Below are 27,540 nucleotides of genomic sequence, written 5' to 3' on the forward strand. Positions count from 1 at the left end.
TCAGGGTGGCTGCTACCTATTAATAAGGTGCTCCTCTGCAAAATTCCAGCCTGCTGAGGGCATTAGCAGCAAATGAGACACGCTGTGCCCTGCTGGAAACCGGCTGAAAAGAGGGAAATGTGTTTTCTATGCTTGCAGTTCCTGCAAGTAGCGCAAGGAAGTGCTGGGAGCGCCTGGTGTTGAGGCCGCTGCTTCCGAATTTGGAACAAAAGCATCTTAATAGGAAAGGCGCTCCGTTGTTGATTGGGAAAGCAAAAGCCTCTTGTCAGAATTTCTAACCAAAAACGCCTTTTCAAAACGCCTTTTCCTTTCGCACTGACGAACACCACAGCCACCGAAGCGGCCACCTTGGGTCCTGCAGCAGGCGAGCCACAACCCCCCAGCTCCGTGAGCGCCGCGGTTACCATTAACCCCCCCCCTTAAGGCCAAACTAAATCCCTTTTTCCTTTCCCACCCCCCAAAAAAAACTCCTGTCAGGGATCCCCCTGTCAGGCCGAGGCGGCGCGAGCCGCGTTGCCACGGCAACTCCCGCCCGCCCCGCCCCTCCCGCGGCGGCCCGGCAGAGGAAGGGCGCGGGCGGGCCCCGCGCATGCGCGGTGCGGGGGGGGGGGGGGGGCCCGGCGGCGTGCGTGTTGTTGTGCGGTGGCGGCGGCAAGATGGCGGCGCCCGGGGGCTCCGCGGCCTCCGCGGCGCTCCGGGGGCTGATCCAGCAGTTCACCGCCATCACGGGTGAGGCGCGGGGACGGCCGGGCCCGGCTCCGGCCGCCGTCGTTTCGTGCTTCACAAAACGGATCTGCCGCCCGCCTGCGAGGCCGGGCTCCTGGGCGGCCGAGGGCAGCTCCCGCTGGGCCCCGCGGGGCGGAGCGGGGCCGCGGCCGCGCTCCCGGGGCTGTGGGGAGGGCCCCGCAGAGAAGGGGGCGGTGGGGGGGCTGCCAGAGGGGTGCCCCCCTTCTGCTCCCTTTCCTTCCCCCGGGGTCCCTCTGGGTTTTGCTGGGCCGGGAGCCGGCGGTGGGCTCGCAGCTGGAGGGCACAGGGGGCCGGGCTCAGCCCTCGTTCGCCTTTTGGGGCAAAAAAGCAGCAAAACAGCAGCAAAACAGCTCTTAAGGGGTGGCGGCTGGCTGAGAACCCGGTTACGTGAGCTGCTTCAAGAGCGCTCCGTGGATGCAGCCCACCTCATCCCCCTGCTCATGGCACCACAGGGCTGGGCCCGAAGGAGTGCTTCATCAGATACCTTTGGCTCTTCAGCCGGTACGAGCGCGGCTGCTCGCGATTCACCTGCTCCAAGCAGTTTGTTTTCAGGTTGTGGCTGTGTTTACTCAGTGTGTGTGTGTGCTTGGGCCTTGAACAGGGCTAGTACAGCGCGCTGACAGGCTGCGGGTCACTCAGTTAGCCTTGCTGAAACCACCAAGAATTAATCTCAAATAAAAAAGAAAAGCTACAGTCAGTCTGTTTCCATTACAGGATGTCTGGTGTTTCCTTTTTCAGTAGTGCCTGAGACAGTTGTTCAAGAGGTAACCAGAACAGGCTGGTTTGCCCAACAGCTTTTTCTGCTTACGGGTTGTGCTAAACATAAGAGCTCCCCCTTTTATGCTTTCAAAAGGGAAAATGAGAACCTGCTGCACTTCACCCATCCGCTCTTAAAGGAGGATTTTGAAGTTTTTTTATTCCTTTTAACAGAATTCAAGGTTCTGTCAAAAGTCTGTTCTTGTGGAGCTTGTTTTGCCAACGCTGGTGTGAAGTGACAGGTGCTCGGTAGCACACACCCTTGGTGGTTTGTGTTATCAGCTTTCCAATTTGACTTGTAAGTGTACAAAATTACCAATGTTTGCATGGAAAAAGCTAAATGAATTCCATATGGCAATCTGATTGTAGAGTACCTTGTCTTGAATATATTTTTTGTTCCCAGATGGCAGGATTGTGTTTCTTTGGTGCTGTCACCCAGAAAATTACTAAGTGCTAATGTACTTCGTGTAAATCTTCACTAATGGAATGATGGGATCTCTTTGAAGTTTGTTTTGAGTCTTAACAAATATTTAGTATTTTCTGCGTGCCGTCACAAGCACTGAAAATATTCATGTGGCGGTGGTTTCCTCAGGAGTGAGGAAGACTCGATATCTTTAAGTAGTGTAGGATTGGATGTAGTTGTTCTTCTAGTTCTTCTAAACAAATGACTTAACGTGACTGTGCAGTAAGGTTGGAGGGTGGTGAGTATAATCCAGGCTATCCAGGTGGTGTTTGGTTGGTACAACTGGCAATGAAATGGGCTCCTGAAAATACCAAAGAGCATTTAGTGGGAAAATGTGAGCTTGATGCTTTTATGTTTGATTTGAGACGTTACTAGTTTTTTCTTTTGCGTTTTTTTCATCTTGATTAATGTCTTTAAGTACAGCTAAGTGTCATCTGATTACACTTGTTGGGGCAGGTTGTTTTGGTCTTGTTTTTTGTTTGTTTTTGTTTTTGAGAAAGCCGTTCCCTTGGTCTGCCTGGCTTTCTTTGTGGTTTAACGAAATGGTGCAGCTCTTTGAAACCATGGAGATAAATCAATTCTAGAAGTGTATTTTCTCTTACTTATCAGCCTGTTTAATCTAGAAGTCTCTGAAAAATCTCAGGCATCTGATGAAAAAAATAATTGTGTTTCTCTCATGTTAGCTGTTACTCTGATGCTGGGAAAACGGTGTTTGCTTCAGCTCAGTGACTTGTAGTGAACTTGCTAAGAATTATTACAGATCCAAAAGCTACTCCCAAACTGGTTCAGCTGCATTTTGCTACTCTTCCTCTGTACCAGTTTTTCTATATGAAAATAAACTCTTTGGCAGCCTGCTACTTCTAGGGTGATGATGTAGCAAGTAGGCTCTTAGAAGGTTGGGTACAGGAGAGGTTCCCTTGATGAGGGTGCTTTTGTTTGACAGTGATTTTGAGTAAGCTTTGGGGGGCAGAGGCTGACCCTCTGAGCAAAGAGCTACCCGTGGTGCTGATAAGCAGTATTTCATCCTGAGCAACAAGAAAAAGAGCAGATTTAGTTGGGCCCATTTTAATAAACGTTAGTCATGACACAAATCACTGCATGTGCAAGTACTGCTTTCTCCTTGTTTACTATTTTTTTCCTCTTATGTGAACTGAGCTTCTGCTCATTGCTTTTACATTTTAGAGCACTCAGAAAAACAGGGGATCTGTTCTTTAAGTACCTGTTGTAGATGGGTAAATAACTTTAGCACCGTATTTAGTATTCACCCCGTAAGAATGTTGTCAGGTTTTCTTTCCTTTTTTTTTTTTTTTTTTTTTTGTATCCCACAACAGAACTCAAGATGGGTACACCTATTAACGTTTGGAAAACTGTACCAGGAAAGTATCCGGAAAAAACAAAGACTGTGCTAAACCTCTTTGTATGGCTTCCACTACATTTTCTACTTGTGGAAGGCAGCAGCCTGGCTGTCCTCTATCTGGGCACTCCGTTCCCCCTTGAGATATGTCTTAGTCTCAATTTACAGTTGTGCCTTAGGGATAAATGGCAACTGGTGAGCGGCTCTGATGGTTAATGCTGTGAGAGAGAAAGCGTGCTGGTTAGCTGTGCCCAGTGCTGCCGATCAACACGCTTTCTGAAGAATGCTTTAATTTCTCCTTTGGTGTTACAGGTGCCAGCGAAAGCGTGGGAAAACACATGCTGGAAGCATGCAACAACAACCTGGAGATGGCTGTCACCATGTTTCTGGACGGTGGAGGCATAGCAGAGGAGCCAAGCACCAGTTCTGCAGGGGTGTCTTCTGTTCGACCGCACACCGAGTATGTACTTGAACGTATCTGTGTATAAGTGAATTGTCTGTCTAAGGAATTCAACAGTGGAAGGCAGAACAAATAAAATGATTGTTCCTTCTCCTAACCTGCTGTCACTTCACTGTAATAACGTGCTTCTTTTATGATCTTGTTCAATTGATTGCCCTGATATTTCTCTTAATAAATAAGCTGTTCTTATTACATAAGCTGGTCTCTCTTGCGTGTACTTCAGAAGTTTTCTGTAAGTTATGCACACTGATTTTACAGATAGAGCTTGAAACATTAAAGTGGGGATCCAATGGAAAGAGATTTTTATTTTTAAATTGCTACAGCACTCTGGCTTTGCTGGGAGAATTCCATTGTTTTGGTTCTTATAAAACATAGTGACTTCAGTCCTGCTTGTAAGCAGTTTCTTGCGTTCTCTTAGGAGTAGCTAGATTTGGCACTGGAATGGCTAGATTGTGTACGCTAATGTGCAGAGGAATAAGCAACCACAAAATCTGCATTAGTGTCTTACACATTGCATGCCAATAAAGGAAAGTGTTGTTGCACTTCAGCATGGCAGAGAGTCTTCCAGTGCTGCCTGTTAATGTGCCTGCTTGGGATGAGTGGAATATTTTGAGTGGAAGCTAATTAGTATCAAGTCACATTTGTTAAAAGGTCTAAATTAAACCTAGCCATGCTTTTGTCTTTCTGAAAGTCTTCCACTTCAAGGATAAGGCAACTGACTTTTAAAGAAATTTTGTGTTGCTTATACTTCTGAAGCACATGTATAAATTTAAACAACTGTCTGAGCATTAACCTTTATAGTTTAAGTGCCTCCCTGCTTGAACCTGACAGGTAATGAAGTTAAAAGTCTGTATCTGTAGGTGTTAGAGTTCTTAATTTCTAGACAAATTCTGGCACGTCAGTGACTTACGATTCGAGTTTTTATTGGAATACTTTCTTTTTTATACTTGACACCCTCCAGGTGCTGGTCAGCTTAGTGTTACTTCTAGGAAGAGAGAAAAATAAATATGCAAATGCAAAATGGAGAATAACTAGCTTCACAACAGCAATCAAAGATGTGGAGGTTAATAGCAAGGTTAGTGCATCTTGCTGACATTACAAGTTACTTTTTGAAACCTGCATGGCCAAGAGCCACAAACTGCACGCTTAAGACTTTGGAGAGTCCAGGGAAGAGGGTGCTTCAGGAGTAGTTCCTAGGCAGGATGTGGCAGTGGATTTCCTTGTGTGAGCCCATGCGCTCCTTTGAGTAGACCCATGGGCTAGGTGACGGTACTGGGTGAATTATACTTTTTGTAGCCCTTGTGATTTTATTTCTTCTCCCAGGCATAATTTCAGATTACCTAGCAGTCTCTGTAAGCACAGCTAAGCTGTTACGCGAAGGAGCCCAGCTACGAAAGCAAATAACTGCTTCAGAATTGTATGGAGGGAAATGACAATTTTGACCACCTTGTTTTCCTTCCTCTGGAAAAAGAAAGGGCCGTGAGTTTAAAGTGGAGGCAAAAAGTCTTCCATCAGGAGAAAGTTTGTAGTAACCAATAATCTTTTTTTCCCCTCTATGTAGATAAACATGCCACGAGGGTGGCAAATTAGCCTTTGTTATTTTTTAATAAACTTTTCCAAGTTCTAAGGAAGTTACTAAAGAAATAAAAATGTTTGAACAGTAGATTGGCAAAGTCTGGGATCAAGTCACCCAAGGATTCGTATAATCTAATGTCAAGATGTAGAAAGGTGATCAATGCCAGATCTTAATGTGTAGTGTACTAAGTCCTGCTTCAGTGCCTTGAGTGGGAATAGATGGCCTCTGAGGTCCCTTTTGATCCCAAATCTCTGATTCTGTGCAATGATACAGCAGCATCCTTAGCTGATCCAAGTTGCAGGAGCCTTTGAAGCGCAACAGGGTATAATTTACGTAGTACTTGGAACGTTATTATCTCTCACTTTTCTCTCCTCTTTGATAGGGATGAAGTACGAGCTCCAATTCCTCAAAAACAGGAAATTTTAGTAGAACCTGAACCCTTGTTTGGAGGTAGGCTTGTGTTCTTGTTTTCTTTTTTGTTTTCTTAAAATACCTTGAGATGAGCTTACGTAACAAGAAAAGAGCAGAACTTGGTGAACATAAAGAAAGCAGTGTACATATTTTTATTCTTGTTTTTCTCTTGCTGCAACTGTGCAGCTGTGTAAAATGATTGCATACTTGGAAATACACTGGTGCTCTTTAAAACCTTGCCTATTGGAGCTGCTATGTTCCCAGTGGTACCAATTTGCTAGCTCCTGTTTCATGGGACTTTGTGAGGCAACAGCCAATTAGCAATGATGAGTACACATCTGTGTTCTGGGGGGCGTCAGAACTGTGCAACACTGCTGCAAAAGTGTCCAAGCTGGGGATTTGACTGACAGGTAAAAATGGAGAGGACAAATGGATGCTTCTCAGAGAGATCCATGAGGAAGGGTTGAACTGTTCTGTTACTCATCGTGTTATCCATTTCTTCGTTAAAAGAATTTAAATTGCTCTTAAAACTGTATCACACAGATAGTTTTCTTGTTTTTTGAAGCTGTTCTGCTTTTGAAACATTTTTTGCTATAAACAAAGAGGTAATGGAAATACTGATTTCTGTTGCGTACTTAACTAAAACACTGGTTAGTACTTAGCTAATGCACTGATGCTCTGAATTCTTCACTATCAGGACTAGATTACCAGGTGCATTATCCTTTCATTATGTATAGTGTCCACCTCTGTATAGAGATCTAAAGTTCCCTCTTTTTTTGTTACTTACTTCCCTTGTGAGTCTTTGTCCTTTTTGTGTTGACCAGGCTGTCTATGGCTTTTAACACGTCAGCTGGATTAAGAATCTTGTCTTTTTTAACAAGGAAAGACATGTGAGTGCTTGTCTTTAATGTGATCCTGTACCCATAGGAAATTTGTTTTCAGTTGTTTAGTTCCTGAGCTAGAGAGAGCCATGAGATCAAATCTGAGGTTTACTGTGGAACTGGTTTTCTGTTGATCCTGTTCTCAACATCGGAGACATCTTTTGCCAGGATGCACAAGCTGAGAGGTGGTTACAGAAGATGACCTGCTGAGGGCTCTTTGAAGGCAGCGCACCAGCTTGTTCCTCTTGCTTTCTTTGTGACCCAGCAGAGTCTTTGTCAAAGGTCTGTGGGTTCACAAACCCACAAAGTGCAGGAGTATGATCTGCCAGCCCTCTTGCCTGATCCTTTTCTACCCGCCTGTCACACACTGATCGCAGACATGCTGTCCCTGACAGCCCTACCGAGGCAATCTGGGGATCAGTGGTAGCTTCCTGGCTCTGTCTCATCCACCAGTGCAAATATTCTCATTAATGCCACTTTTGTTTATAGCACGAAGCAGCCCGGCAGCCCAGCTGACACTGGAAAGCTACTTCTATTGGTCCTTTCAGCTCTAATCTCAAGCAGGAAATATTCCAGTTCCTGGTTGTAAGAGCCTCATATTGAGGTCATGTTTTAGGTTTTCTTCTGATTGAAAAGCCCGTGTCTGTTTGCTCTGCCAGATACGCTGAATCGCTCTCGCACTGCAAAATAAATCAGAGAAGTCCAACAGCACACCTGCACTGGGCTTGTAGCTAAGCCCGGGGAGCCAAATGTTGCTTTGCTGAAGTGATCCTTCAGTTGCTGTTTGAAGCTGCAGCTGGCTGTACCAGGCTGTGCTTGCGGTAAGCTTTTAGGAGAGAGAGCAACATTACTTACTGGAATTGGACAGGCACTGCTCACAGGCGTGCTCCTCATTCAGGGTTACTTTCAATTTCCTCATATGCTGTGCAAAACGCTCTTATTATTTTCTTGATACACTATGCAAGAAATAAGAGCTGTGTTCATTCTCCTTGCCCTTAATGCGGCACAGGGTGACAGTGCATGCAGCACCTCTTGTCTACGGGTGCAAAACCATAAAGATCTCTAAAAACAAGGTTTGGAGGTACTTGCTTTGTGACCTGTATGTATTTCATGCTTCCTCAATGTAAATGGATTTTTCCCACACATTACACATTTCTGGTGGGTATATGTTGTATTTATCTTACTGTCTGTAATTCATTTAATGTTTATCATGTCTTCTAACAATTATGCTTTGAAAGTTCTTTCTTAAAGCTGTTTTGCTTTCAAATCAAAGTAAAGCGGACAAATAGTTAAAATAAATCTTGGCGGGTAGTTTTGTTTTGCATCCCAACTGCAGTGCTTTTAGCGTATCATAGGACTTCAGAGGAGCTGTAAGGCACTACTTCAGTTACCTGCCTGGCCCACTGTGCCCACCTGAAGGTTTCCTTGCAGGCAGTGACACTGGATCCAGTGGAAGAACTTGGCTATCGCCAATGCAGACAAAGATAGGATCTGGATAAGAGATTAAAAAGGAGTGGAAATGATTTGTGGAAGAAACAAATGCATTTCTTAATAAGGAAGGTATTCTTTTGCAAGGGCTAACTTTAAATTTTTGTGTACTGTTGATCCATTTTCCTTCTGTGGTAAGGTTTGCTGGACAGAGGATATGATAGGAGTGAATGGGTCTCACAAACTACTTGTCTGCATCCTCCTCCAGCCTTTCCTAATGATTTTACTCCCACATCAGTCATACTTTGAATTCCTGTTTTGTTGTTCAATGTTTGATGGAAGGTACTAATAGGTAATGCTTTTGATAGAATACCTTTGGAATAATTATTTAAATACTCTTTTCTTTTAAGCTCCTAAAAGACGCAGACCTGCGCGCTCAATATTTGATGGCTTTCGGGATTTTCAAACAGAAACCAGTAAGTGTCTGCAGATCAGTACTTAAGAGGTTTTCCTTTTCTTTTTTTTTTTTTTTTTTTTCTTTCTAAGTATGATTGCAAATTAATTGCCGGCATAGGCTATGATAGTTTTCAGTCATTGAATGTTTTTTAATTGCTTACTGTGTAGCAAAAGTTATTTTGGAAAAATATTATTAGGCTGTTCCTTGTTGTGGCAGTACCATTTGGTGACAGTTCTTTTCCACGTGCTTTGGGTGCAGTTAAGGTTGTTACTTTATTTCTGGGGGCAATCTTAAGTTGTTATGGAATGGCTGAAGGGAGAGTACTGAGTAGTGGACATATGAAGCAGGTACTAAGGGTGCTGGTCCAAACATTTGCCCGGGGTATGTAAGTAAAACCATCCGAAGGTATATTCAGCATGCCTTGGTATGCCAGATACATTCTTGATAACTTTCAAAAAACACTTTTTCTGCTTTAGGGAGAATCAAAAATGGAGAAGAATATAATAGCTATGTAGAATTTAATTTCATCCACTGAATTTTTCTTGGATAGCCAGTGGTGTTTCTGGCACTTGAATTAAATTTGAGTAGCCCTGAGGCTTCTTTCTTGGCCACACATAAGGATCATGTGAAAATTCACATTGTTGTTTACCACTGTCTATTCGTTCATATGCAGAATCTCCAAATGGCAAAGTGTTGGCTGTTATTTAAGCCATTAAGTTTCACAGAACAGGCTTCTTTAACAGCAACAGATACCAGGTATTTTGCGCTGTTACCCAGTTGTTTCTGCTAATGTTGTGGGAGTGCTCAAGAGCTCTAACCAAGGACCAGGTTCCTGAGTTATTAGGTGCTACTGGATGCTGAAAAAATAACTATTTGTAGTTGCTGGCTTTCTCCTGACAGCTCTGGTCAGGGGTTTCCAGCAGTAGTAACTAGTCAGGTACTAAAGTAATTGGCAGCTATGTAAAAACACAGAATCTACAGCAACTTCATGCCCTTAAATTTTTTCTCATCATCTCCGCTCTCTTATAGCAAAAACATTTAGAGGTGCGTGATGTGTAAACTTTTGTGATGCAAACTTTTTGTGATGCAAACTAATGGCGCTTCATGGTAAAAATTTTTATGGGTTAATAGCACTATCCTGGTTATCTCTGAAGAAGTCGTTTTAGCCAGAGAAGTCCATGTTATTTCCTGGCTTCCAGGCCTGCTCCACAGGGATACTTCTATCCCTGGAGGGATCCAGTGTTTGCTCCAAAGTGGCTTGTATGGTGTGGCCCCTTGGCAACTCCTTTCACAAATGGAGAACTTTGGAGTTATGAGATAGTTATTCCTCATATCAAATGGCTTGGTTCCGTAAACTGCATTATATCCCTGCATATAATGCATATAGGTGAGCAGTTGCTGTGATCTCTCTACATAAACTGAATCTTTCTGTGGCATTGTTTTACCTTGAGGTGTTACAAACGTTGAAATAGAAATACTCTTGAGTAAAGCTATGATCGTACAGTGTAGCTCAATTTTCTCTATTTAAAAGCATCATGGGGGACAAGTTGTGGACATTTTTTTGTTTTCAAATATTGGCACGTGACCACTGCCACTGATACTTACATTTCTTAAGATGTATTTAAATAAATTCTCACTGCTTGAGAAAGCTGGGACAAGTGGGGTTCTTGCCTTAAGTAACAGCTAAATGTTACTCAGTGTGGACCAACCTTGTGATGTAGGTGCCAAAAAGTTTCGTGTATGAGTGTCAAGTCAGTAGTAAATCCATCATGTGAGTATTTTGTCTAATTCAGCTTTGTTTCCTCTTGGGGCTGTGCAGTTCGACAGGAACAGGAGCTACGAAATGGAGGGGCAGTAGATAAGAAACTCACTACTCTAGCAGACCTCTTCAGGCCTCCCATTGATCTGATGCACAAAGGCAGCTTCGAAACGGTAAGTTTTGAAGTTTTGGTGAAGTTCCGTCTGTGGTGGCTGCGTACAGTGTGAAAGCCCTGGGTTAGGCTGTTGGCGTGTATGTAGGCTGATGAGAAAGTTGCAAAGGACCACATAGTGATAAATACTTGATACAGTGCTTATGGAAATGTTGGTGGCTCCTGAAGGATTTAACTAATGGTTGTAGACCGCATTTTTTGTTGTTTAAATGCCAGCATGGCAAATAGTGCTCACTGAAAGACTTCTGTGCACAAATGAGGCTGGTAAAAATGGAAGAATTGCATCCCTTGAAGCATCTTTGGACAGCATGAAATAGAAATAGCTGAAGTAAGATGTCTTTTAATGGGTGAGTAAGTGCTTTGCAAGGGGCCATATAATTTGCAGCCCAGCCCAGCTAGAAAGCTCATGCAGTTTTGCTAACATGGCTGAATGATTTCTGATACCTGAGTATTTGTAAATGTATCTGGGCGTGGCATTGTTATGAAGATCCAACTTTATCTTCAGTAGAAGTCGTGTTTGTATATAAAATTACAGCAATCATCTTCTGCCTTTGGTCGTGATGGAAAAACTGTCCAAGAGATTGTCCCTGTAAGAAGGGGAACGCTAAGGGGGCTGTAGGATTTCAGTGATCTCAGGTGTCACCTTTTCTGTTTGTTGCGTTTCTTGGGGGTCTAGTCAGAATTCGCTACTATCTGGATCAGTGCCCCAGTCAGTGATTAGAGACTATGCAAATCAGTATATCTCTTTATTTTCTGAGTTCCCAACTTCCAGATATTGTTTGAAAGCCGCAGTTACTACTCAGCGTCTGCCTGGTCACCTTTAAGTAGCTGAGTGTTAGAGATGATTTCATGAGAATGCAAACTAATGACCAAATGGGGCAGTGCAGACACTGCCAGTGGTGCTGGAGATCTGACTGTGAGCTGAACAAACATTATTTACGCTGTTACATTTGTTTCTAATGCCATGCTGAAATACTGCTGCAGAACTTTTAGAGACGTGCTGCCTTCACTGAGGCTCCAGCTCCCCATCCTGTTGGCCTCATCTCTCTTTTTGTGCTTCCTGAATCACCAAAGAACAGTTGGCTTGTCACCAGTTCTGTGGCCTGACAGTGCCCTCCATATATTTAATCTTACGACATAATTCCAGGTTGGAAAGGATGCTGACAGAGGATAGCCGAGTCTACCTCAGCAAGTAATTTGGTGAAATGGAAGCAGACGAGCAGGCTCAAGTAGCTGGTGCTGAGGCATCACTGCCTCATGATATGTGCTTCAGGGTTTACTTCAAACAAGGTTGTCTTTTGTCCTCCAACTGATGATCCTGACCAGGCCTGTGGTTCAGAGGTGTTTGTGAACCAAGCAAATGTGGCTTGAGGGACCCAGAAAGGGAATTCACATAAAACAGCCAGTGCTGCTCCATACTAGAGTGTATACGCAGTCAGCAAGCGCCCTGTAATCTCTGCTGAGGAATCTAAGATGTGTGCAAGTCTCCTCATGTCTTGCTGAAAACACATCAAGACTTTAGCAATGTTGACTATGGCATGCACCACTGTCAGAATTAATTTCAGAGGAAGATGCAGCTGATCAAAAGGTTTGATTGTCATAATCTGTGCACTCTTATTCCATTGTGTAGATTAAAAAAAAAAAACAAAAAACAACACAGGGTTTGTATGTACACACCTCGTCCTGTTCTTTGTAGTAACCCAAATTTAGAGACACGTGCACTTCATGGTATCGGTATTCACCTTGTTGTGTTTTTGTCCAGTTCCTCATCCCATTTGTTACCTTTCATTTCAAACTGATGCTCCTCAATTTTCTTGCAAGAAAAATCTTAGCTTCTCAATTTGTTGACCATTACCCTTTTTGTGTTACCTTTTATGACTGTGCACTGCTGTACTGCTTCAGCTTGGGATGATGTGGGGCCTCCTGTGAACCCAGTGACCAGAATCTTTCTCAAAATTTGCCTGTAACAAGCTGCTGTTGGCTTCTTCCTTCTCTGTACACTTAGATAACATCTCTATTATATAGTTTATATATATTTATCCCATTCCAAAGTACCAAAGACTAAATCCTGTTGTTTTGATGCTCTTGTATTTTAGTATTAATCTGTGGTTTTATTTTTTATTACTGGTGTGTGATGTGCTCTAAGCTCTGGAGGGGTGTGCACGAACAGTCTGCCTACAGTGTGCCATCCATATTTATGCCTTTATTCAAACTTAGAAGTAGTGGTGGTGGCTGGTCTTAGTAAGCTTTTCATGCAGCTTTGTTGTCCATCTTTGTTGCTCCTGTTTAGGTGCTCCAGCTTAGTAGGTAGATTCGTTTATCCTTGGTTTTGCCTGAGAAAATTAGTTTTCCTTCAAACACCCACAAAAATCTCTATTAACAGTAAGTTGCAAAAAGTTGCCATCTCATTTTAACTCTCCAATACCAGCCTTTAAGAATAGATGTGAATTAAATTTCATCAAAGAGAAATTTTCAAGTGTTACACAAGCATTGATTTTTTTTTAACTTGAGCTCCATCAAGGAGCAGTGTGCTTCAGAAATACAGAAGTATGATCGTTACACTTGTAAAGCTGTGTGTGGCTAACTTCATTACAGTGTAAAAGAGAGGGGAAAAAAAATGATACGGAAAATCTGTAAAAGACTTTATTTTAATCCTGCAGCCCTTTTGAACGTGGTGGGCGAGGCAGTGGATGTCAGTTACCTGATGGCCCATGGTGGAATAGGGCTGAATAAACCAGAGGCGAATAACTGATATGCCAGTAAGGTGTTAGCCTGAACTGCCCTTTTTCCCCTGCTAGGGAATTTCAGAGAAACTTTCAGACCTTCAAAACAGTGCCAGTAAAAGTCTGTATCTGCGGACCGTTGCGTGGTTGTACAATTAAGCTGTTAAGGATCAGTTAAGCTTGCACAAGGGATTTTTAGCTTTTATTTCCTGACTCTAATATTGAGCTTCAAATGAAGCTTCACACTTGCTATCTCTTTAACATAGAGTTTGCTAGGTAGAAATTGGTAGAGCAACACACCAAACTTGCTTCCTAATGAGCAGCTTGGTTTTGTTCTGAGGTCACAGATTGCTCTCTGGGATTGTAGGTGTTTATTTCTTCATGCATGTGTTGTTAATTTGGGGGGGGTATGCACCAAATTGGCTTAGCTTGCATTTCTTGTCCTGGGAGCAGACAGTTCTAGCATGTGCAGTTCTGTACTTCATACTCATCGGGATTTTGGGGTTTCTGTGAAGTAGCTGTGATGCTGCAGAGTTACAAGCCTATCTGTATGAAGTTTCCTCCATCTACAAGTTAAATGTCTTTAGCTGCTCCCTGCTTTACAGCTGATGCTGACTTTTTTCTTTGTGTGAAGCAAGCAGTAATAGTTTGGAAGCTAACCTAATTTTGTACTCAAATGGTGCAATTATTGCATAAAGTGCTTCTAGGCTGCCCTTTGGCATAAGTGGAGCCTGCAGATGCACCACGGGCTAAGGAATGGCTGGTTGGTGAAAGGAGGGTGAAAAGCACCCTGTCCTGTGCTGGCCCAGGCAAGAGGTGGAAGCCTGACATAAATAGGATGTTTCTTGTTAGACGGATCTTTTGTTCTGACTTTGTGTCACCTGGTGTCTTCCAAACTGAATCATGCTTGACTAGGAGATGTCTGGAAGGTCACAAGATGCTGGCTCCACTTCCTCGTTCCTCTCTGCTGACTGAAGGGAGCAGTGCATTTCAGCAAAGGGATGAGAAAGAGCCAGCGCAAAATTTATGAGCCATACATGGTTCAGAAAAGCCAAACGAATGATAAACCATGATATTCTCAGTAGTACAGGAGCGAGAGTTTCCAGGGAGAGGCAGTAGCGAGCGTAACACAAGGCTTGTTTCCCCCATTGTCTAGCCAGATCTGTGATGGCTGGTTTGTTGCCGTAAGTTGTAGTGATAAAAAATGTGGATGGGTAGAAAGGGGAAAGGTGAATTTAGGGGACGTTGGTCTTCTGGGGATCTGTCCTGTTGTATCTAACAAGCGTCTGTCTTTGGAAGTTCCTGATTGCCAAAGGCTTGAGTGGGAATGCTTGCAGCGAGGAGCTGCTCTGTACTTACCCTTTGGGTGCTGTTTGTGAAGTGCCAGGCACTCGTACCTCTAAGGAGAAGTGAGAGCAGGGAACGGATGTAGGAAACAGTGGATCTAAAGCCATCAGGCAGTTTTCAGGCTATGCAAGCCAGCTCTTGAGCCCTGCATTGTTATTTTGGTTGTTCATCAAAGTGATCCACAAATGTAATCTCTAAACCCACACTATTTCTTCCTTCCACGCTCCCCCTCTACCTCCAAAAAAGCAGTGGCTGTGTAAGAGCGTGTGTGTGTGTGAGAGAGATGGTAGCAGTGTAACTGTGTCCTCTTAACCGTTCAGAGTGAAGCCTGTTGTTTTTACAAGGAAGTTAAAAGTAGTTTCAAGAGCTGGACCTGCTCTCCAGGTGAAAACTTACCTTTGCAAAAAAGTCATGTGGAATTTCCTGCCTGTACCCTTCTGCCTGCAGTGGCTGGATGGAGGAGAGGTACAGCCAAGTTTTTAATAATGTTAAAAAGTATACAAAGTAAGTGTAGAAGAGTGTGATACACTTTTCAGCTATGCTAGTTACATATTTTTGAGTTTGTTCTTTCAGTGCCATCTGGGTTCTGTTAGAACAAAGGCAGAGTGATTAACTGACCTTACATACTGACATACGTTCCCTTTTAATCCTGGGCAGTACCTCTAGGCCTCATCTTAAACTGATTGCCTGGAATTAGTCCTCAAATCCCACGGCTAGCTCAAAACAAATCTTTAAAATAAAGGCATCACAAGTATAACTAAGACCCTTAGCAGTTACTTAGGTGCCACCTGCCTTGTTTCTCCCTTCTGGTGAGCAAACACAGGATTCTCACATGGCAATATTAGTGATACCTAGTTGGTGTGAGGTCCCCTGTGACAACAGGAGGAACATTCCACACTTCTGCATTCATTTTTTCTTCTGTAGCTTTTTTTTTTTTTTTTTTTTTTTTTTGAGTAAAATGCTGTTTGGCTCTGCAGGTCATTTGGCCATGCAGAGTATGTTTTACAGACCTGAACAACAAGCAAGCTTAGAGTTTAACATTTACAGGTTTAACAGGAGTGTTGAGGCCTGAACTTCATTGAGCTAAGTGGATGGGGTTCGCGGGTCTATCATGCATCAGATAGACTGACTATCGAAGGTGCACTGGTTAAAAATCACCTTAAACATAAATGCTTTGGTTTGGGGAACAAACTACTGCCCAAAACAGCAAAATCTTCTGTAACGTTCTAATTCCTTGGCTTTGCTGTGAAGTGCATTACCAGCAGGATGGTGAATGCACTTAGAAATAAATGCATACTTTTTTAAAAAGGAAGGGAAGCTCGTATGCTAGTTCCAGTCTCTCCAGGTGGTAAGAGCATTCCTTCTGTTGATATAGCCCTCTTTTTTTCAACAGGTATGACAGTTCAGCGATCAGAATTACATTCTTGATCAAACTCCTACCATTAACTTGCAACCAAGCAGTCAGACTATGCCAGCTTTGTGACTCAAACCAGTAAGATTTCTTCCTGCGCCTTCCCGTCTTCCTCCCAACTTGCAGTCTGGATAACGAGCATCAGAAAAGGATGTCTAATTTGGCAGTTGTACAGTAATAGAGCAACTCAAAACTTGGAGAGAAAAAAAAAAAAAAGAGAGAGGTGGTCCTGTTGCATTTACGCAAGTCCTCTGTCAATTATGCTATTTAAATAGAAGATGTTCCACAGGTTTATCTCTAGAGTGAACAGGTCTTTTCTCTGTTGTTAGATTGGTGTGATTGACTACACCCTTCCCTGAACAAATACTTAATTCAGTGTCTTTCCCTTCACCTCTCCCCCACCCCAGTCCTAAAGCTGCTTTTCCCACTCTGTGCTTGGCTTGTTGAAATCCAGCAGCTCTGTTGATCGATGTGATTCTGTAATTCAAGCAATCTCATTTGAGCAGGTCTTTCAGCCCTGCTTTCTGTTTTGTGGATGCCTTTGCGCTAGCTCTGTCCATCTTTCTCACTGTGAAGGGGTTTTGGTGAAAAATCTGACACTGTTAGAAGCCATCACTGATCATTGCTGGCATTGTTTATATCTAGCTCTTTGGTTTTAACTAATTAAGCTTTTCTCTCTGCTTACAGGCCAAGGAGTGTGGTCAGATGCAGAACAAATGGCTCATGATAAACATTCAGAATGTGCAAGATTTTGCGTGCCAGTGTCTCAACCGTGATGTCTGGAGCAACGAGGCTGTGAAGAACATAATCCGGGAGCATTTCATTTTTTGGCAGGTGGGAAACTTAGTGGAGCCACACGGGTAACTCGATGTCCTGATACATAGGACAGCGAAAACAGACTTCTTTGAATAAAATGGTACTGCTGTGGTTCTCTTGGAGAACTGTGGAAGAGACAACCTTTGTAGTTATGGATGCGTGTTCTAGTGCATACACAGTGTGGATCCAAAATGTCAGTTAAAAAAAAAAAATATCAGTTAAGCTCTAATACACACACCATTAGAGGTGCGTATTCAGCTTGCAGAAGTTGCTGAGACATGTGCATACCACTTGAGCATACATTGTAAAATAGTGAAAAACTTGGTACATTTTCAAGTTGGAGTTCTTGTTCCCTCTCCCCTCAGTAACTAGCTTCCAATGTGGTATTTTGTAGGTGTACCATGACAGTGAGGAGGGCCAGAGGTACATACAGTTCTATAAATTAGCAGACTTCCCTTATGTCTCCATCCTGGATCCCAGGACAGGTAAGACAAGTAACAGTTACCCGCAGTTTATGTATACAGTTGTAGGCTAGAATACTGTCTTTGGCAATATGTATTACGTTGCAAGTAAAGCATCTCAGTTCTCTTATTTGTCCTCCAAGAGATCATCTTGTCCCTGAAGAAGTGAAAGAACTTCTGGAAGAACTAAAGGAACAAAACTCCCAAGGCTTTCTGAAATTCTATGTTTGATAATGGTACTTGGTATAGTTTATCAAATACTTTGCTTAAAAATTGAAAATAGTACCACCTGCTGGTAAAATTCTTAAATTAGTTTTTGGTGCAGTTTTTTTTTTTTTTTTGAAGTGGCCTTTTAAAAGCTGATTGAAATCTTGTGATGAGTAAAATATCTTAGAAATAATTAAAGCAACGTACTTATTACATGAATACAGATCAATAATCCTGTGGGTTTTTTTGTTTGTTTGTTTGTTTGTTTTACTAAATGAGCCAACTTACACCTTTACCTCGAGCTATTTTGAAATTAGAACTTTTCCATTTGAGTGACAGAACCCTTGCCTTTTCTATCATTGTAGAAGGCAAATTGTATTAATGGTTTGGTATCATGCTTCTCAGGACTGAAGGAATAGCTTCTTTCATTAGAGCTGAGTTTTCTTGCTGTTTTGACTTAAACCACCTCAAAACAATTTTTTTGTTGTTGAAACTGAAGTTCTCAGCACTTTACTTATGGAAATAAATGCTGCTTGCCAAGGTGCAGAATCAAAGCAGACATGTATGTGCAAATGCTTCTTCATAAAATTAGTGTTTTGTGGTTTTTTAATTTTGATGCCTACTACACCATTCTGCACACCTTCCCTTAGCGGAACTAAATACAGATTGTATTTATGTCTGTACGTGAGTGGAACCTTTTGAAGGGGGTGAAGAGAGGAAGTTCTGTCATTATCAGGTGGTGGCCTGTAGGCAGCTGCAGTTCCACAAAAGTGGATTCTTGCATAGTGCTTGCACAGTAGTGAAATGAGATTGTTGATGGTTAAGCTGCAGTCTTAGGAGGATTGTTGCTGAAAAATACATTTTATGGTGACTTACGTTCCCTAGGCCAGAAGCTAGTGGAGTGGCACCAGCTGGACGTGACTTCTTTCTTAGACCAAGTGACTGGGTTCTTGAGTGAGCATGGACAGCTGGATGGACATTCTACCAACCCTCCCCAAAAATGCTCTCGTTCGGTAAGTATGAGGACTGCAGAAACCTGGAAGAAAATCTAGTATGCCTGTATCCAGCTGGACTGACTTCCAATTCAGTAGTATAAACAGACTTCATGAATTAGTGAAAGAGTATGCAAAAATGAAAGCAGTGATGCACCGTGGACTTCTCCCCTTTTTCCTCGGTTATTATTTTTGCACTTTCAGCGTTTGTTTTGGATTTAACAGGCACAGAATTGTGAGTGTGTGGAAGGAAGATTTACTACTCCGTATGAAACTCCAAGGAGGAATCATTAAGTAGTCACAGGATGACTAGCTTTCCATGCTGTTTGTTCATGACAGTTTCAGTAGCTTTCCTTTGGAGCAACTTAATGTCCTCTTGATTTTCAGTACGTATCTAAAACCATTCTAATGTCTTTATGTTGTGTCTGTATTCAACAGGAGAGTCTCATTGATGCCAGTGAGGACAGCCAGTTGGAAGCTGCTATCAGAGCCTCGTTACAGGAGACACATTTCGATTCCTCGCAGGCCAAGCAGGAGAGTCGATCAGATGAGGAGTCTGAGTCAGAGCTTTTTTCTGGAAGCGAAGAGTTTATTTCTGTCTGTGGATCTGAGGAGGAGGAGGAATCGGAGAATCCTGCCAAGGTGAGGAAGTCTCCACACAAGGACTTGGGGTACAAAAAAGAGGAGAGCCGGAGGCCTCAGCCTGAGCCCCCTGCAAGGACTGAGCCTGGAACAACATCAAATCACAGAGTACTGCCCTGCATTGATGCAGGGATACTGGAGGAGTCAACTGACAAGCCTGAAAGTACGTTGCAGGGCCTAGATGTGAATGGTAAGTGGCCTTGTCGTTTGTTTTGTTTGTTTGTTTTTTATAGTGACCTGTGTTATGCTTTCTTTTCTGAAAGTCTTTACACTGATGAGCATAGTTTCAGCCCTCGTTTTGAAAAGCTAAACCTTTTCTTCTGTCTTACTCCCTCCTTGGCACTAGATGTTTGGGCGGTTCATGTTGCCGGCAGCAGCACTTTGATGCAGTGATGCTGCAGTCATGTTAGTCACTGAGCTCGAGTTTCTTAGTTTGAGACCTTGTCTGTGAGTGAAATTCACATTGCTGTAATGCAGATGCATATAACAGGGCTTCTACTGGTGTGGTGGAGAGAAATGAAATGACAGCAGCCCCACCTCGTGCTCAGCTTGGCTGCCTTGAGGGTCCGGACTGAGTTTTAGCGGTGCAACTTCAGCTAATACAAACAAGTCGCAGGAGTCTCTGTTTCTCCTTGCGGTTCTGAGCTGAGGTGCAGCGTTGTGAGGTGGTCTCACAGGCAGAGGTAGCACGGTATGCTTTTCTCTGGAAACACTGACTGATTTTGGTCAGTACTGTGAACTCTTCCAAGAGTCCTGAGTTTGATACGTTTATTTTAAACACATGCAGTACAAGTATGTCTTCACAGACTGAAACCTCGTGTGCTAAAAGCTTTGTATTTGTCTCCAGTCCCTAACCCTACTATCCTATGCAGTGTGCCACCTAAAATCTACAGAAGAGCTCCATTCAGCTGCCTTCTTGTTTGTTAACTTGTAGTAACTTCCTTTATGCTAGGACCAAAGGCACAGCTGATGCTAAGGTATCCAGATGGAAAGAGGGAACAAATTTCACTGCCCGAACAAGCTAAACTTCTGGTGAGTGGAGTTAATTGGAATCCTTGTTTGAGTACAGGAAAGCTGAAACTGGAGAATTTCTTTTCCTATGGTGGCACTAATGAAATTAGATCTAGTGAAAGGCACTAGCAGGGAGCACTTTCACTGTCATTCTGTTGTGTTTTTTCCCCTGTTGTTCCTCTCTTGTGATCAACAGATTCTGCTGGCTCTGTATGTTTCCATTGCTGCTTAGGTTGCATATCTTTCTTAGTCCCCAAGCTGCTAGTTTTCTATCTAATATGACTCCGAATAGCTTTTGCATTGGTCATTAAATTACCATAAAATACTCTCAGCTCACTCGTTTATCTTTTCTTCAAATTGAAACATTTAGCCACTGGCCGTGGGCAGACAATGGTGAAATCGAAGGCAAAACTCCTGCTTCTTGTTCTCCATCTCTTTCAGCATGCTTCCGCATTCCCTTCTGGATATGGATGACAGTAGACTTTGGAGAAAGCTCTCCCAAAACAGACTTTATGGTAGCATTTAATCACCGTGCTTCAAGTGTCCTTCTCAACTGTTCTTCTGTCTTGTTTATGCTGGAGAGGTCAATACTTATGGTGTTTCCATCAGATTTTCACAGGCACTCATCTGGAAGCAGTGTGTAAAGAGTTCACTGTATTCCTGTTAGCCGTTCTGTTTTCATGACACAATGGCCAATAAAGCTCATTTTAGTGTAAGGAACTCAAAAGCTCGGTGTTGAAGTCTAAGGGAAGACTAAAGCACAGCTCTTCAGAGACCTCATGCAGATTCAGAAGGTGCTTAAAGAAAAATGTTTGCATCTCTTAAAGAAAATAAGACTTAAGAGTCCAGAAACCTCTAGAAATGTACTCTCCGGGTCATGTTTTCATCTTTACTCTTTTGCTTGAAAGCTTTAAAAGGGAAAAAAAAAAAAAAAGTCTTTTTTTGTTACACCAGCAGCTGTCTCAAAACCATTCAAAAGATGCAGACTGCCTGCAGGTGACTGTGGAGCCCTGAGGATGAAAGGAAGACTGAAGGAGACACTCTTATAGTAGGAACCAGTGTTCCTGTGTCAGACCTTCCTTCCTGCTTTGCCATAGAAGTCATCTCTGTGTGATCTTTTCAAGGTCTCTTTTATATCTGAACTGTTCTCCGAAAGCAGTCTGTTGCATATATTATTAAACGTGGCGAACTTTTGAATATTTAAGTTACCGTTGCATGTGCAACTAACTTTTTTTTTGTGCACAAGTGCTAGTAATCCATGGTTAGAGAATTAATTTACATGATATATAGGTGTAAAATTGAAGTTTTTCCAATAATCCGAACTTCTGGCTTGACTCCTTTTAATGGACTGTGGTAGCTGACAATTGGAAAATAAGTCAAATCTCAGCACGTAGATTATTCACTGTCTGCTCTGCAGGTAGCAGAGGAATTTAGGTAAGACAAGGTTTGGTGGAGATGTGCATGTGTTGTTTTTATTATAGAACTGAACAGGCAGCTTTTGTTCTCACCTGTCTAAAAGATGTGGTGGGACTCATGCAATCTTTTAAAGCCATTTCAGTCAAACGAAGGCAGAGTCTCAGATGTTGTTTTGTGAGCATCGTTTCCAAGCTTTTTTTCAGTTTAGATGCTTTCATTTTAAAGCTGTCCAGAACTATAAAAAGAAAATTGTATAAGGAAACAGTTGTACTTTGAAAGTTTTAATTGATACGTTGACTTTGTTCTCCCACCAAAACTATTTTTGAAGACAGATTTTTTTAATCCTTGCATTGTTACTGATCAAGAGTGGCTGCTTTATGCACTGTTATCTCCAGGACATCTTTGTTTCTGATATTACTGTAACTCTTTCTTCCCCAGGCAAAAAAAAAAAAAAAAAAAGCAAAACTGCCTTTTTGTAGAAGCAGTTGCTCTTTGTGTGCAGTAAGTAGTTGACTTCACTCTGTTCAGCAGCTTAGCACTTTGTCTGCATAGCTGCTTGGCTGCCTGAATAACTTCCATTCTCTAGCAAGTGTCATAGAGTGTGCAGGAAAGGTTGGCCTTAAAACGGGGGCAAGATGTGGGCAGTAAACTGAACCAAATCTTTTGGTATACTGGTTTGTGAGGAGTTTGGGTTATCCTTGTTGCTTGAAAAGGCAGTCTAACATACTTACTTTCCTCATCAGACACAGGCATCCCAATGTGCAAAGCCTGTTGCAGAATAGTCCAGGTAAAAGAGGAGGTTGGGGCCACAGTCTCCTTCTCCCAAAGGTTTGCCTGTGCATTCTGATGAACTGGTAAGAAATCTTTCTGCAGATTACCTTCCGAGCTGTTCTGCAGCCATCAAATCATGGGAAAGCCCATGTTGAAGAGGATGCCTGGAGACCATCTGGTGTAACCCTCTGAGGGCAGGGCTGTAGGCGAGGTTATCCAGCACCCTGTCAAGCTGAGTCTAGAGTGATTCCAGCAAAGGATGTTCCATTGCTGCTCTGAGAAAGTTACTCCAACGTTTAATTTCTTTCATGTTAAACATTTATGTTGTTATAAACAGATTAAATTTCCTGCAGATCAGTTTCTGTACATTGTCTCTCTTCACCATGCATCCTTGTGAAAGAAATACCATCATCTGTGTCAGAACACTTGTTATATTCCCACCTAGCCATCTCTTCTCTAGACTGGACAAGCCCAAGTCCTTCAGCCTTTCTCACGTGCCAATACATGTCCAATTTTCTAGTCGCTTTGATGGCCCTCTACTGGTTTCTCTCTAGTTTCTTCTTGTCTCACTTGAATTTGGGGGCCAAAACTGAACGCTGTGTTCCAGTTGTGGCCCTTGACCTGCTGGCCGTACTCTTCCTGATGCAGCCCAGCTTTGCTGTTGCTGCTGCAAGGGTGCACTTCAGACACACGTTGAGCTTTGTTAAGGAGTTTTGGCATCAAGGGGTCTTGGCTTCAAGCAAGCAGCAAACTTCCCAAGACTCGGAGTTAGGTCAGCAGCTGGTACCTCAGTCCCCCCAGAAGGGTGTCCCTGCCTGCAATGTTCACTGCTTCTCCTTGCTAGTTTTGATTTACTGAGCAGGACCAGTAGATTCAGTTGAATTCCAGTGGAACTTGTTTGTCCTTGCCATTTATTAACAAGACTTTATATCTGTTTTTCAGTTGATTTTTTATTTTGTTTTTCCAGATGATGGGAAAGCTGCTGTTTTTATTGCCACAGGTCATGAGTCGTCAGGGAACCTTATCCCCCAAGTTGCTCTTCTCCCTGTGTGTGTTTGAGTTTTACTTCTGGTCATCCTATTCCATCTGCACTGTGAAGCCTCAGTTCTTGCCCACGTAGTGTTGCCACCAGCATCCTGCTGCTGCTTTCCTGCTCATCTTCCCCGGCGCAGCAGAACGTGCTGACCTCTTCCTGCAGCTCCTTGAGCTGACAGCTCAGGGGTTCAACCAAAGCCTGCTTCCCACCCGATCCTTCACAGCCCCACGCATCCTTGTAGCCCATCACCTTTGCAAACACCTCTCTCCTTGGCACTCCAGCTGCCCCGGTGCCCCTGAAATAATAGAGCAGTGCCACGGGCTGGGGTGGGAGGCTGCATCTTGTGTCAGGTCAGCGCTGTATCTCTGCCGTCTTTCCTACTAGAACTGAAATGCCAAAAGGAACAGCAGCCAGTGATCTCCTGAGCCCTGTGGGTGTGAGCTGCTACAGTAACTGCCAGCCCTGTGATGGCAGCCACTTTTTGCTGTATGCTGGCTCGCTGAGGTCCCAGCAGGTCAGCTAAATAGCAAGTGGAAGTTGGCAGAATAATTAGTCCTAGTAGAAGTTTAACACTGCTAGCTTACCTCCTTGCACTTAATTTACTAGCTTAAGTTACTTACCAAAACTGTGCGAACAGGATTGTTGGGACTCCTGATTTCTTCATGCTTTCTGTTTAATACATACCTATTTTATTTTTTCCAGCTCTTCAAAAACCTGCGACTTTTCATTCTGCCAGTCTTGCTCTGTTGCTGTACTCCCTGTTGTATCTTAGCCAATCTCCATTTCTCTGTCCCTGTCTGTTCCTACTTTGTCCTCTCATCTGCTGTGTTTGCTAAGGAAATTGTGAAACCTCTTGTGTAGCATGGGCTTTAGCTCCTCCTGATGCATCTGAGTGTTGGGTTGTGAGGCTGGTACCCCATCATCCCAATGCCCTCTGTAGCCTGCCTCGATTGCTATTGTAGGCAGAGAAGCTGATGAATTAAAAAGTGCTTTAAAAAAAAACAAAAAAGAAAACAAACAAAAAAACCAACAACAACAACAAAAAAACATGCTTCTTGAAGGCAGGAAAAAAAGTATTCCAGTTAAAAAAAAAAATTGCATTTGTTTTTGTCAGTGTTGTCTGACAAAAATACTTCTTTGGTAGCATCTAGGTTCAATAAGGGTAATGTCTAATAAGCAAGTGAGGGGGCTTCTGATTTGGGGCACTTTGATTTTTTTTTTTTTGCAAATCTTATTTTACTGTGGCTTGAATGCGTGACGTAGAATTCAGATTGCTTGAATTAATGTATTGCTATGTATATATTCTGTTTAAAGGATCAGTTAGGTTAGGATTGCTTGGTAATTAGCTTCTGTGATTACTCACACCACATGAGGGTCAAATTAGATAATAAAGTAGCAAAGTTCTACATTATGTGCAAAATTTCAAAATTTTCTTTCTCAGTGATTACAGACTTTTTTTTTTTAAAGGAAACCAGGATACTTTTGCAATACTTTTTTGTGATTTTTTTTTTGTTTGTGTAATTAAATGATGCTTCTTTGCCTTTCTTTCTCCCTAGGCTCTTGTGAAACATGTCCAGTCAAAAGGATACCCCAATGAACGCTTTGAACTTCTCACCAACTTCCCTCGAAGGAAACTCTCCCACCTGGACTATGAGATCACATTACAGGAGGCAGGCCTGTGTCCTCAAGAGACTGTCTTTGTGCAGGAAAGGAATTAGCACCGTGGCCTGAGTTCTCCCAGCCTTCCTCCTCTCTCCTCTTTGCCTAGGACACCAACTCATTGAATATGCAGTTGAGGGTCATAGGATTGCAGTGCTGAAATCAGGCAGGCAGCTGGCTGGCCCTTCTCTTTCTCTTCTTCCCTTCTCCTTGCTCTTGTGACCAAATGAGAGTGTTCAGAGTTTTACTTTTGTTCTCAGCTTGGGCCCTGCAGAGAGCATTGGGAAGAACATCTTTCCTTTGTTTTCATGGAATAAAGTAAAAGAATTATCTGTGTATCCAATATGCTGGGGCTCGCAGTGGCCATAATACACATACCCTTCTCGCTGCTATTCTTAAATCTGTTTTGTTTAATTTATATTTGAAAATACTGTGTGATAAGGCACTGAGTCATCTCTCTGTAAGGAGAGAGTGTAATCTTCAGTATGGTCTTCTCTTTGTTTTGATTCTCTGTGTGAAAGGTCTCCATTAACCTTACAGCCTTCTGAAGGGTTCACTTATCTAGCACCCTGCTAAAACTTATTTTTAGGAAGGAGTTGAGGTGAGCTGTGGTAAGGTATTCTGTCCCCGTCTACTTGAAAGGCTTCTAGGTTGCATGCACATTTTCTTCATCCTTTAAATGCTGCCAGTGGACACTGCTTTTTTTTTTTTTTTTTTTTTTAAAAAAAAAACAAAAAACAAATACCCTTATCCAAAAAAAAAAAAAAAAAACCTGCAAGGAGAAAACAGTGATAGCCTGTATGGGATCAGCTTCTTGACCTGGAGACAAAGCTGTGTCCACTCTTGTAGCAGAGCTGACTGACTCCTCCATACAAGCAGGGGGAAATTCCATTTGTTCTCTCCCCAAGCATCCCCTTTTTACTTGCTCTCAGGATTTTACAACTGATCATGTAAGGTGGCAGGATACTGTAAAGACCTTGGACCTTAGAAAGCACGTGGTAAACTTGACAAGTAGTTGGCTTTTTCTTTCTTGGTTGTGTATGCTCCCCCAGCCCCCACCAGGAGTGTTTTTTTGCAGCAATTTCAGAGCTCAGGCTGCAATTGGGCTCAGCAAGTCATAGGTAGGGTTCCTGTGAGTAATTCAAAACATACACAGCCTTTCAAAACTGTGCAAGGAATCAATGCTTTATAAAAGACTTCATAGCCTGGTGGCTTGAGCACTCCAGGCTGCTATTTATTCTTAATCTTATGTGGTAATCTGCCACCGTTTACCTCTAAATCCAGAAGACAGTATTGAAAGTTACTCCTTTATCTAGGTTTTAATTTCAGTTACGGCAGCTGGCATCAGAAGCCCCGCAGGCATATCGTACCTGTGCGTACTCCGAGTGCCCTGCTTCCCCAGCATCTCCCCTAGGCATTGAGCTGTTGGTCAGTTGTTGTTAGAGTAAATATTACCGTGAGACGAGAGTCAATTAACACTGCCAAGATGGATGGTGAATGTGTTTGTTTACCATTAAGAATCCAGTTCAGCATCCTCTTCATCGGTGAGGAAAAAGGCAGGAGACCTGCTGTAACTGTTTCTGTAACTGTCAGGTGATTGTATGTGCTCAAAGAAAGACTTCAGTGTCAGAAATTTCTTACAGCCTGAAACTTTTCAAGATATTTTTGCCTTTAACTTCGTGCTAGCTTACATACTTCAGAGTTTTTAAATGTAAGAAGTCATACACATCTTGCATTCCCTGTGATAATATTGACTCACAAATGTCCCATATTGAGACTTTATACAAAATCATACAATTGTGTAAATTGATTTCCCTTCTACATGAAGACTGGATTCTAAATTTAATGCAGTATCATGAGAACAAAATCTGAGAGCAGTTTCCTGATCAGTGGGTGTTGTGACATCAGATGTCATTGTTGGCTTATAAAGAGATCACAAGAGATCACTTTTTAACGTGTGAAAGTGAACTGCATGGCCAGCAGAAGAGCAGGGATGTTGGTGTTTGGCCTTTGAAGCAGCAGTGCCTCTAGACTGAAGGATCCTTTGTGCTTCTGCGATACCCAAATTCATGGCTCGCGCTTGGACATACGAAAGAGCAGGACAGAAGGAAACCCTTTCTGTATAGGTCTGGTGCTTCCCTAGGAAGCTTCAGCTCTCCAGTTGAAATAACTTGCTCTGATTTTTGTTGCCTTGAAGTTTGTTACCTCTTCTTCAGTGGCTAGCTGCAAAAAACTGAAGGTGGGCTGCCAACAGGACGCAGTACCCAGCACGAGCGTGGTCCTTTTCCTGCTCAGGCAGGCGGGGATGGGAGTGAGCTGACTTCTGTTCTCCTGCCCGTGCCTCCTGCAGAAGGCAGGGAGCCGTTGTGCTGCACTGATGTCTCTCTTGAGTTGTTGTTGGCTGGGTTTGCTGGTAGAGGTCCAGCTGATCTTTTGGGCAGGCTCGGGTTTGTGTCTGTTCTGAGAACATTGTTCCACACCAGCTAGTAGGGAAGTTAAACATACAAAATTGTCCTTGCCTTTTCAGTCCTACATCTGTTTAATTGGTAGGTTCTTTCTCTGCCTTCCCCTCCCCAGTTGTACG

The 27,540-nt window shown here is 42.9% G+C and overlaps 1 protein-coding gene across 2 annotated transcripts; it reads left to right on the plus strand.

Moving 5' to 3' along the window:
- Positions 1-656: 656 nt before the first annotated feature.
- UBXN7 (UBX domain protein 7) lies at positions 657-25,644 on the plus strand. Of its 2 annotated transcripts, none has more exons than XM_032193760.1 (11): positions 657-729; positions 3,633-3,780; positions 5,739-5,806; positions 8,487-8,552; positions 10,353-10,465; positions 16,633-16,779; positions 17,156-17,246; positions 18,315-18,442; positions 18,860-19,253; positions 20,016-20,095; positions 24,854-25,644. In XM_032193760.1, the coding sequence occupies exons 1-11, from the start codon at positions 657-659 to the stop codon at positions 25,013-25,015; spliced, it is 1,470 nt and encodes a 489-aa protein (XP_032049651.1). In that variant the 3' UTR covers positions 25,016-25,644. The 2 variants fall into 2 exon arrangements, with proteins under 2 accessions (XP_032049651.1, XP_032049652.1); XM_032193761.1 differs by lacking the exon at positions 657-729 and adding an exon at positions 4,742-4,855 and having other exon boundaries at positions 3,736-3,780.
- The last annotated feature ends 1,896 nt before the right edge of the window (positions 25,645-27,540 follow it).

Source organism: Aythya fuligula, chromosome 9 (assembly GCF_009819795.1).
Source record: "Aythya fuligula isolate bAytFul2 chromosome 9, bAytFul2.pri, whole genome shotgun sequence".
In the NCBI taxonomy this organism is placed as follows: domain Eukaryota; kingdom Metazoa; phylum Chordata; class Aves; order Anseriformes; family Anatidae; genus Aythya; species Aythya fuligula.